General features: G+C 47.3%; 1 protein-coding gene across 1 annotated transcript; it reads right to left on the bottom strand.

Annotated features, from left to right (window-relative positions):
• Window positions 1–2,230: 2,230 nt before the first annotated feature.
• Window positions 2,231–11,167, bottom strand: LOC146422560 (G-patch domain and KOW motifs-containing protein-like). Its single transcript, XM_085046217.1, has 5 exons — window positions 10,946–11,167; window positions 10,087–10,346; window positions 7,810–7,919; window positions 5,777–5,880; window positions 2,231–2,589 (listed from the first exon to the last, which is right to left on the bottom strand). The coding sequence occupies exons 1-5, from the start codon at window positions 11,131–11,133 to the stop codon at window positions 2,415–2,417; spliced, it is 837 nt and encodes a 278-aa protein (XP_084902343.1). The 5' UTR covers window positions 11,134–11,167; the 3' UTR covers window positions 2,231–2,414.
• Between the last annotated feature and the right edge of the window lie 22 nt (window positions 11,168–11,189).

Below are 11,189 nucleotides of genomic sequence, written 5' to 3'. Positions count from 1 at the left end.
TCCAGCCCGATACCCAGTAACCCCCCAGTTAGCGCCCAGCAACCCCAGCGACCTCCCAGTAACCCCCCAGTAACCTCCCAGTTACCCCCAGTGACCTCCCAGTAATCCCCAGTAACTCCCAGTAACCTCCCATTAACCTCCCCAGTTAGCACCCAGCAACCCCAGCAACCTCCCAGTAACTCCCAGTAACCCCCAGTTATGCCCAGTTACCCCCAGTGACACCAGTTACACACCAGGAACCCCCCAGTTACTGACCAGTAACACCAGTAACCCACCAGTGACACCAGTTAGTGACCAGTGACATCCCAGTGACCTCCCAGTTACCACCAGTTACCCACCAGTAACCTCCCAGTAACACCAGTTACCCACCAGGAACATCCCAGTTACCCCCAGTAACATCCCAGTAACATCCCAGTAATCCCAGAGACCTCCCAGTAACACCAGTTACCCACCAGTAACACCCAGTAACACCAGTTACCCACCCAGTATCCCCAGTTCACCCCCAATATCCTCCCAGTATCTCCCAGTTAGCACCAGTTACCTCCCCAGTATCTCCCAGTATCCCCCAGTTACCCACCCTGTTCCTCCCAGTTACCCACCCAGTTCCTCCCAGTATCTCCCAGTTACCCACCCAGTTCCTCCCAGTATAGCCCACCCAACCCCCAGTTCACTCCCATTGCCCCCACAGCCCCATACTGGTCTATACTGGTTTGTGCTGCTCCATACTGGTTCATACTGGTCTATACCAGTCCATACTGGCCCATGCTGGTTTACACTGGTCTGGAATGCTCTATACTGGTCTATACTGGTTTATACTGGTCTGACCTTGCCCTGCAGGCCTCGGTGAGCTCCAGACACGATGGGGTCTATACTGGTTTATACTGGTCCATACTGGTCTGTATCAGTCCATACTGGTTTACCCTGCTCTACACTGGTTTATACTGGTCCGTATCAGTCTATACTGGTTTATCGTGCTCCATACTGGTCTATACTGGTTTATACCGGTCTATACTGGTCCAAACTGGTTTATACTGGTCCATACTGGCCTCACCTTGCCCCGCCGCCCCCAGCCTCGATCCCCACAGTCTCTCCAGGCCGATTCCTGCCAAGCTCTATACTGGTTCATACTGGTCTGTACTGATCTATAGTGATCTATACTGCTCCATACTGGTCTATACTGGTCCACACTGGTTTATACTGGTCCATACTGGTCCATACTGGTCTCACCTTGCCCCGCAGGCCGCGGTGAGCCCCGGCAGTGATGCCCACGCTCTCTCCCAGGCTGATCCCCGCTGTGCTCTATACTGGTCTATACTGGTCTATAGTGATCTATATCAGTCCATACTGGTCTGTACTGGCCTATACTGGTTTATACTGGTCTCACCTTGCCCCGCAGGCCGCAGTGAGCCCCATCAGTGATGGAGTCTATACTGATCTTTACTGGTCTGTATCAGTCCATACTGGTCTATATCAGTCCATACTGGTCTATACTGGTGTATACTGGTTTATACTGGTCTATACTGGTCTATACTGGTCCGTACTGGTCTCACCTTGCCGCGCAGGCCGCGGTGAGCCCCGGCAGTGATGCCCACACTCTCTCCCAGGCCTATCCCTGCTGTGCTCTATACTGGTTTATACTGGTCCATACTGGTCTATATCAGTCTATACTGGTTTATACTGGTCCATACTGGTCTATACTGGTCTCACCTTGCCCCGCCGCCCCCAGCCTCGATCCCCACAGTCTCTCCAGGCCGATTCCTGCTGAGCTCTATACTGGTTCATACTGGTCTGTACTGGTCTATAGTGATCTATATTGGTCCAAACTGGTCTATACTGGTCCACACTGGTTTATACTGGTCCATACTGGTCTCACCTTGCCGCGCAGGCCGCGGTGAGCCCCGGCAGTGATGCCCACTGTGCTCTATACTGGTTTATACTGGTCTATACTGGTCTATAGTGATCTATATCACTCCATACTGGTCCATACTGGTCTATACTGGTCCATACTAGTTTATACTGGTCTCACCTTGCCCCGCAGGCCGCGGTGAGCCCCGGCAGAGATGCCCACTGTGCTCTATACTGGTTTATACTGGTCTATACTGGTCTATAGTGATCTATATCACTCCATACTGGTCCGTACTGGTCCATACTGGTCTCACCTTGCCGCGCAGGCCGCGGTGAGCCCCGGCAGTGATGCCCACTGTGCTCTATACTGGTCTATACTGGTCTATAGTGATCTATATCACTCCATACTGGTCTATACTGGTCCATACTGGTCTCACCTTGCCCTGCAGGCCGCGGTGAGCCCCGGCAGTGATGCCCACGCTCTCTCCCAGGCTGATCCCCACTGTGCTCTATACTGGTCTGTACTGGTCTATATCAGTCCGTACTGGTCCATACTGGTCCGTACTGGTCTATACTGGTCTCACCTTGCCGCGCAGGCCGCGGTGAGCCCCGGCAGTGATGCCCACGCTCTCTCCCAGGCCGATGCCCGCGGTGCTCTGGGGCTCTGGGGTCCCGGGGGGAGCAGCCTGAGCCCCCAGCCCCAACCCCCGCGGCCGCGGCTTGTGCTCCTGGGGGGTGACAACCCTGAAAACAGGGAAAAATGGGATTTAGAGTTCCACAGGATTGGCAGGAAAAGCTGCTTTTGGCCCTTTTTTTCCCCAGTTTGTTTTGCAATTTTTTTGTCCTTTTTTTCTGATTTTTTTTTCCATTTTTTTCCCCATTTTTCCCCCATTTTTCCCTTTTTCCCCTATTTTTTCCCATTTATTTTCCCTTCTTTCCCCTTTTTTTTTTCATTTTTTCCCCTTTTTTTCCCCATTTTTTCCATTTTCAATTTTCTTCCATTTTTCCCATTTTTCCCTCATTTTTTCCCTCATTTTTTCCCATTTATTTTCAATTTGTTTCCTTTTTTCCATTTTTTTCCCTTTTTTTCCCATTTTTAATTTTTTTCAATTTTTTTCCTTTTTTCCCATTTTTCCCATTTTTCCCATTGTTTTTCTGGTTTTTTCCTTTTTTCCCCATTTTTCCCATTTTTTCCCCATTTTTTCCCATTTATTTTCAATTTGTTTCCTTTTTTCCCATTTTTTCCCCTTTTTTTCCCATTTTTTCCATTTTCAATTTTTTTTTCAATTTTTTCACTTTTTTCCCATTTTTTCTCCACTTTTTTCCCATTTATTTTCAATTTGTTTCCTTTTTTTCCCCATTTTTTCTCCTTTTTTTGCCATTTTTCCACTTGAAATTTTTTTCAATTTTTTCCCTTTTTTTCCCTTTTTTCCCCCATTTTTGTCTTTTTTTCCTGATTTTTTCCAATTTTTTCCCCATTTTTGGTCTTTTTTTCTGATGTTTTTCCCCATTTTTCCCCTGTTTTTTTGGTCTTTTTTTTCTGCCTTTTTTCAATTTTTTTCCCATTTTTCTCTTTTTTTCTGATTTTTTCTATTTTTTATTTTTCTCCCACTTTTTTCCCTTTTTTTTCAAACTTTTTTCTGTTTTTAAATTTTTCCCCCTTTTTTGCCATTTTTCCCCTTTTCTTCCCATTTTTTTCTGATTTTTTTCCATTTTTTGTCTTTTTTTCTGATCTTTTCCATTTTGTTCCCATTTTTGTCTTTTCTTTCTGATTTTTTCCATTTTCCCCACTTTTTCTCTTTTTTCTCTTTTTTTCCCTCTTTTCTGATTTTTTCTATTTTTCCCATTTTTTTCTCTTTTTTTATTTTTTTCCATTTTTTTTCATTTTTCCCTGATTTTTTCCCATTTTTTTTCCAACTTTTTCTATATTTAATTTTTTTCCCAATTTTTTTTCCTTTTTTTCTGAGTTTTTCCCATTTTTGTCTTTTTTCTGAGTTTTTCCCATTTTTTCCCGACTTTTTCCCATTTTCTGTCTTTTTTTTTCCCTGATTTTTCTCATTTTTTCCCTTGGGTTTTTGGGGTCTCCCCCAGTTTTTTGGGGTTTCAGGAGTTCCCCACCCCAGTTTTTGGGGTTTCAGGTGTATCCCCTCCCACTTTTTGGGGTTTCCCTCCTGTTTTTGGGTTGCTCTGGTGAGTTTTTGGGGTTTCAGGGTTGTCCCCCGTTTTTGGGATGTCCTCATTTCTGGGTTATTCCCCCAGGTTTTTGGGGTTCAGTGGTTCCCTTTCCCAGTTCCCCCTGCTTTTGGGGTCTTCAGGGATTTCCCCCCACCAGTTCCCCCCATTTTTGGGGTTTTTGGGGTGTTCTTGGGGTGTTTTTAGGGTGTTTTTGGAGTTTTTTGGGTGGTTTTGGGGGGTTTTTGTGCTGGTTTCGGGGTGTTTGGGCTATTTTGGGGGTTTTTGGAGTGATTTAGGCTGTTTTTAGGGATGGGTTGGGTGTTTATGGGGTGTTTTGGGGGCTTTTGTGGTGTTTTTGGGGTGTGTTTGGGTGGGTTTTGGGTGTTTTTGGGGGTTGTTGGGGTGTTGGGGTTTTTTGGGGTTGTTTTTGGGGTTTTAGGAGTGTCTTTGAGGTGTTTTCAGGGTGTTTTTGGGGTTTTTGGCATGTTTGTGGGGTTTTGGGGGGTTTTTGGGGGTTTGGGGAGGTTTTTGTGGTGGTTTTGGTGTTTTTGTGGTGGTTTTGGGGTGTTTTAGTGGTTTTTGGGGTGTATTTGGTGTGTTTTTGGGGTGTTTTAGGGTGTTTAGGGGTTTTTGGGGTGTTTTGGGTTCTTTTTGGGGTGTTTTCAGGGTGTTTTGCAGTGTTTTTAGGTGTTTTTAGGTGTTTTTGGGGTATTTTTGGGATATTTTTTGGATATTTTTGGGGTGTTTTGGGATATTTTTGGGGTGTTTCTCACCTGGGGAAGGTGCGGCCGATCCCCTGGCCCTGGCTCCAGCCCATCCCCCCTGTTTTTGGGATATTTTTGGGGTGCCTTTGGGGTGTTTTCGGGATATTTTTGTGTGTTTTGGGGTATTTTTGGGGTTTTTCGTGTGTTTTTGGGGTGTTCTTGGGGTATTTTTGGGGTGTTTTTGGGGATTTTAGGAGTGACTTTGGGGTGTTTTTGGGGTGTTTTGGGGGTTTTTTGCATGTTTTGGGGGTTTGGGGGGGTTTTGGAGTGTTTTTGGGATGTTTTTGGGATATTTTTAGGTGTTTATGGGGTCTCTCACCTGGGGAAGGTGCAGCCGATCCCCTGGCCCTGGCTCCAGCCCATCTCCCATGGTTTTGGGTTATTTTTGGGTTGTTTTGGGGGTGTTTTTTGGGTGTTTTTGGGGTTTTTCGTGTGTTTTTGGGGTGTTCTTGGGGTGTTCTTGGGGTTTTAGGAGTACCTTTGGGGTGTTTTCGGGGTTCTTTGCATGTTTTTGGGGTTTGGGGGGGTGTGGAGTGTTTTTGGGTGTCTTTGGGTTACTTTTGGGGTGTTTTAGGATATTTTTGGGATATTTTTGGGATATTTTTGGGATATTTTTGGGATATTTTGGGGTGTTTCTCACCTAGGGAAGGTGCGGCCGATCCCCTGGCCCTGGCTCCAGCCCATCCCCCGTGGTTTTGGGATATTTTTGGGGTATTTTTGGGGTGTTTTTGGGTGTTTCTCACCTGGGGAAGGTGCGGCCGATGCCCTGGCCCTGGCTCCAGCCCATCCCCCTGTTTTTGGGATATTTTTGGGATATTTTGGGGTGTTTTTGGGATATTTTTGGGATATTTTTTGGGATATTTTTGGGATATTTTTGAGATATTTTTTGGGATATTTTTGGGATATTTTTTGGGATATTTTTGGGATATTTTTGAGATATTTTTTGGGATATTTTTGGGATATTTTTGAGATATTTTTGGGGTGTTTCTCACCTGGGGAAGGTGCGGCCGATGCCCTGGCCCTGGCTCCAGCCCATCCCCCGCAGCATCGCCAAGCCAAACTGACCAACCGGAACTGCAGCGTAGTCCTGCTGGGTCTGGGGGGGATGGGGCAGTTAGGGGGCAGCTGGGGGGCAGCTGTGGGGCTGGGGGTTAGTTATGGGGCTGAGGGGGAACCATGGGCAGCTAGGGGCAGCTGGGGCAGCTGTGGGGCTGGGGGGACTATGGGGCTGAGGGGGAACTATGGGGCAGTTATGGGGCAATTGTGGGGCTGGGGGTTAGTTATGGGGCTGAGGGGGACTATGGGGCAGTAATGGGGCAGTTGTGATGCACTTATGGGTTGGGCTGAGGGAGTTATGGGGCAAGTTCTGGGGCACTTATGGGGCTGGGGGTTAGTTATGGGGCAGCTGGGGGGCAGTTGTGGGGCTGGGGGGTAACTATGGGGCTGAGGGGGGAACTCTGGGGTAGTAATGGGGCAGTTCTGATGCACTTATGGGGCAGTTGGGCTGAGGGGGGAGTTATGGGGCACTGGGGCACTTATGGGGCACTTATGGGGCAGTTATAGGACTGGGAAATAACTATGGGGTTAGTTATGGGGCAGTCAAGGGCTGGGGCTTAGTTATGGGGTCAGTTGTGGGACACTTTGGGGCACTTATGGGGTCAGTTCTGGGGCAGTTATGGGTCTGGGGGAGTTATGGGGCACATGGGCAGTTCTGGGGCAGTTATAGGACTGGGAGATAACTATGGGGGTAGTTATGGGGCAGTCAAGGGCTGGGGCTTAGTTATGGGGCCAGTTGTGGGACACTTTGGGGCACTTATGGGGCACCTATAGGGGCAGTTATGGGGTCAGTTATGGGTCAGTTATGGGGCACTTATGGGGTCAGTTATGGGGCAGTTATAGGGTCAGTTCTGGGGTCAGTGGTGGGGCAGTTGTGGGACACTTTGGGGCACTTATGGGGTCAGTTATGTTATGGGGTCAGTTCTGGGGCAGTTCTGGGGCTGGGGGCACTTGGGGGTCCTGGGGGGTCACTTTGGGGGTCAGAGTGACCCTGGGGAGGGTTTGGGGTCACTGTGGGTCACTGTGGGGTCACTTAAGAGTCACTCTGGGGTCACTTTGGGGTCATTTAGGGTCACTTTGGGTCACTCACGGTCACTTTAGGGTCACTTTGGGGTCACTTTAGGGTCATTTAGGGTCACTTTGGGGTCACTCACGGGTCACTCAGGTCACTCACTGGTCACTCACTGGTCACTCAGTATCACTCATGGTCACTCACTGGTCACTCAGTGGTCACTCATGGTCACTCAGTGGTCCCTCAGGTCACTCTGGTCACTCATTGGTCACTCATAGTCACTCACTGGTCACTCAGGTCACTCACTGGTCACTCACTGGTCACTCTGGTCACTCAGTATCACTCACTGGTCACTCAGGGTCACTCACAGGTCACTCATGGTCACTCATGTCACTCACTGGTCACTCACTGGTCACTCACTGGTCACTCAGGGTCACTCACAGGTCACTCATGGTCACTCATGTCACTCACTGGTCACTCAGTATCACTCAGTATCACTCATGGTCACTCACAGGTCACTCACTGGTCACTGAGGGTCACTCATGGTCACTCACTGGTCACTGAGGGTCACTCACTGGTCACTCACTGGTCACTCTGGTCACTCATTGGTCACTCATAGTCACTCACTGGTCACTCACTGGTCACTCTGGTCACTCATTGGACACTCACGGGTCACTCATGTCACTCATGGTCACTCTGGTCACTCACTGGTCACTCAGTATCACTCACTGGTCACTCATGGGTCACTCACTGGTCACTCATGGTCACTCTGGTCACTCACTGGTCACTCAGTATCACTCACTGGTCACTCACTGGTCACTCACAGGTCACTCACTGGTCACTCATGGTCACTCTGGTCACTCACTGGTCACTCACTGGTCACTCACTGGTCACTCACTGGTCACTCAGGTCACTCAGTATCACTCTGGTCACTCAGGTCCCTCAGCGGTCACTCACCGGCTCTGTCCCCACGGCACTGTCCCTGTCCCTGTCCCTGTCCGGCGCTGCCATCGCGATCGCCATCGGTGGCTCTGAGTCGCCATTGCGCTCCTGGCTCTGCCGCGCCTCTGCCGTGGGCGGGGCCAGGATTAGCCACGCCCACAACCAACCAGACCACGCCCACAATCAACAGGCCACGCCCACAACAACCCAGGCCACGCCCACAGCCACCCAGGCCACGCCCACAACCACCCAGGCCACGCCCACCCCAAGATCAAACTCCCACTTTATCCCTCAGTTTTCCCCATTTTTCCCCCATTTTCACTCGATTTTCCCACTTTTCCCCATTTTTTGTACTTTTCCATCATTTTTTCCCCATTTTTTTGCACTTTTCCCATCATTTTTTCACCATTTTTTACCATTTTTTCCCCATTTTTTTGCACTTTTTCCATCATTTTTTCACCATTTTTTACCATTTTTTCCCCATTTTTTTGCACTTTTTCCATCATTTTTTCACCATTTTTTACCATTTTTTCCCCATTTTTTTGCACTTTTTCCATCATTTTTTCACCATTTTTTACCATTTTTTCCCCATTTTTTTGCACTTTTTCCATCATTTTTTCACCATTTTTTACCATTTTTTCCCCATTTTTTTGCACTTTTTCCATCATTTTTTCACCATTTTTTACCATTTTTTCCCCATTTTTTTGCACTTTTTCCATCATTTTTTCACCATTTTTTACCATTTTTTCCCCATTTTTTTGCACTTTTTCCATCATTTTTTCACCATTTTTTACCATTTTTTCCCCATTTTTTTGCACTTTTTCCATCATTTTTCACCATTTTTCCCCCATTTTTTGCACTTTTTCCATCATTTTTTCACCATTTTCCCCCCATTTTTTTGCACTTTTTCCATCATTTTTTCATCATTTTTCCCCATTTTTCCCCCATATTTTACCCATTTTGACTCATTTTTTCCCCATATTTACCCCCATTTTCCCCCACTTTTTTCTCTTTTTTTTCCCCATTTTTACTCGGTTTTCCCACTTTTTCACCATTTTTTTGCATTTTTCCATCAATTTTTCACCATTTTTTGCACTTTTTCCATCATTTTTCCCCCATTTCTTCCATTTTTTTCACTTTTTCCATCATTTTTTTCCCCATTTTTCCCCATATTTTCCCCATTTTGACTCATTTTTTCCCCATATTTACCCCCATTTTCCCCCACTTTATCCCCCATTTTTTCCCCATTTTTACTCAATTTTCCCACTTTTTCCCCGTTTCTTTTCACTTTTTCCATCATTTTTTCACCATTTTCCCCCATTTTTACTGTTTTCCCCATATTTTCCTCCATTTTTTCTCCACTTTTTCCCAGTTTTTTCACCATATTTTCTTCACTTTTTCTCCACGTTTTCCCCATTTTTACTCCTTTTTTCCCCATTTTTCCCCAACTTTTCCCCACATTTTCCATTTTACTCCATTTTCCACATTTTTCCCTATATTTTCCTCCATTTTCCCCCATTTTTTCATCATCTTTACCCTATTTTTACCACTTTTTCCCCATTTTTCCCACTTTTTCTCTACTTTTTCCCCATTTTCCCCCCATTTTTTCCCATTTTCCCCATTTTCCCACCTTTTCCCCACCTTTTCCCGATTTTATCACCATTTTCCCCATACTTTCACCCTTTTTGCTTATTTTTTCCTCATTTTCCCCCATTTTCCCCATTTTTTCCCACCTTTTCCCTGTATTTTCCCCATGTAGGGGAAAATGGGGGAAAAATGAAGAAAAAATGGGGGAAAAATGGTGAGAAAATGGACAAAAAATGGGAAAAAAACATGAAACAGTGGAGAAAAAATGGGGGAAAGTGGGAAAAAAAGATGAAAAAGTGGGGAAAAAAAATGAAAAAGTGGGAAAAAATGGAGAAAAAAGGGAAAAAAAGATAAAAAATTGGGAAAAAATGGAGAAAAAAATGGGAAAAAATGGAGAAAAAGTGGGGAAAAAGATGAAAAAGTGGGGAAAAGTGGGGAAAATGAGGGAAAAATGGAGAGAAAATGGAGAAAAAACGGGAAAAAAGATGAAAAAGTGGGAAAAAATGGGGGAAAAAAATGGGAAAAAAGATGAAAAAAATGGGGGAAAAACATGAAAAAAAGATGAAAAAGTGGGAAAAAATGGGGAAAAAGTGGGAAAAATCGGGGGAAAAGTGGGGAAAATGGGAAAAGAAATGGGGAAAGATGGGAAAAAAGAGAAAAATGGGTAAAAAAAGGTGAAATTTTCCCCATTTTCCCCCAACTCACCCTGCAGCAGCTCCTGCACTGCCTGGGCCTCCACCGAGGGGGCGTGGTCTGGAGAGGGGGCGTGGTCTGGAGAAGGGGCGTGGTCTGGCTTGGGGGCGTGGTCTGTCTTGTGGGCGTGGTCAGCGCTGGGGGCGTGGTCTGTCTTGTGGGCGTGGTGTGTCTTGTGGGCGTGGTCATCGCCGGGGGCGTGGCTCGGCCAGCGCTTGGATGGGATCAATGGGATGACCAGCTCCTTCTTGGGGGGCGGGGCCGGGCGCGTGCTGGGGGCGGGGCCACAGGGTTAGCCACGCCCACCGCCCGGCCACGCCCTCTTGGGATGGAAATTGGATTATAGGGAATTTTAGGGGAATTTTGCGGGAATTTCATGCACATTTTAGGGGGATTTCACGGGGTTTCACGGGAATTTCAAGGGAAGTTCACAGGAATTTTAGGGGAATTTTAGGGAAATTTCACTGGAATTTCACCAGAATTTTAGGGAAATTTCAAGAGAATTTTACGGGAATTTCACAGGAATTTTAGGGAAATTTTACGGGAATTTCACAGTAATTTTAGGGAAATTTCACTGGAATTTCACGGGAATTTCACGACAATTTTAGGGGAATTTCCCGAGAATTTTACGGGAATTTCACAGGAATTTTAGGGGAATTTTACGAGAATTTTACCGGAATTTCAGAGAAATTTTACGGGAATTTCACGAGAATTTTAGGGGAATTTCACAGGAATTTCACGGGAATTTCACGGGAATTTTCGGGGAGTTTCACGGGAATTCCAGGGCGATTTCCCGGGCTCCCCCCTCCCCAGCCCCGCCTCCCTCCCGCCCCTCACACCCGATCCCCTCACAGCGCTCCGCTCCTCCTACCCGAGCAGCTCCCTGTCCTCCACCGCCGTCAGCAGCTCCGTGTCGCTCTCGCTGTCCCCTCCCGCTCCGGGCTCCGCGCACGGTCCGGCGGGCAGCGGGCGGCGCCGCTCGGCCCTGCGGCTGAAGGCGAACGACACCGGGCCGGGCCCCGAGCTGCCCTCAGCCGCCGCGCCATCGCCCGCCGCCATCTTCCGCCGTGAGGGGCCGGACTACAACTCCCGGCAGCCCTTGCGGCAACTTCCGC

Source organism: Lichenostomus cassidix, unplaced genomic scaffold (genome assembly GCF_008360975.1).
Source record: "Lichenostomus cassidix isolate B80296 unplaced genomic scaffold, HeHo_3.0 HiC_scaffold_40, whole genome shotgun sequence".
NCBI lineage: Eukaryota > Metazoa > Chordata > Aves > Passeriformes > Meliphagidae > Lichenostomus > Lichenostomus cassidix.
This window is presented reverse-complemented; position numbering and strand designations above follow the sequence as displayed.

What these genes read in the sequence shown, in the direction of transcription:
- LOC146422560 (XM_085046217.1), bottom strand. Translation starts at nt 11,133, where the DNA reads ATGGCGGCGGGCGATGGCGCGGCGGCTGAGGGCAGCTCGGGGCCCGGC. An exon ending in GAGGACAGGGAGCTGCTCGG is followed by an intron (nt 10,347 to 10,945) that starts GTAGGAGGAGCG and finishes CCCCGCCCCCAG; the next exon opens with CACGCGCCCGGCCCCGCCCC. An exon ending in GTGCCGTGGGGACAGAGCCG is followed by an intron (nt 5,881 to 7,809) that starts GTGAGTGACCGC and finishes CATCCCCCCCAG; the next exon opens with ACCCAGCAGGACTACGCTGC.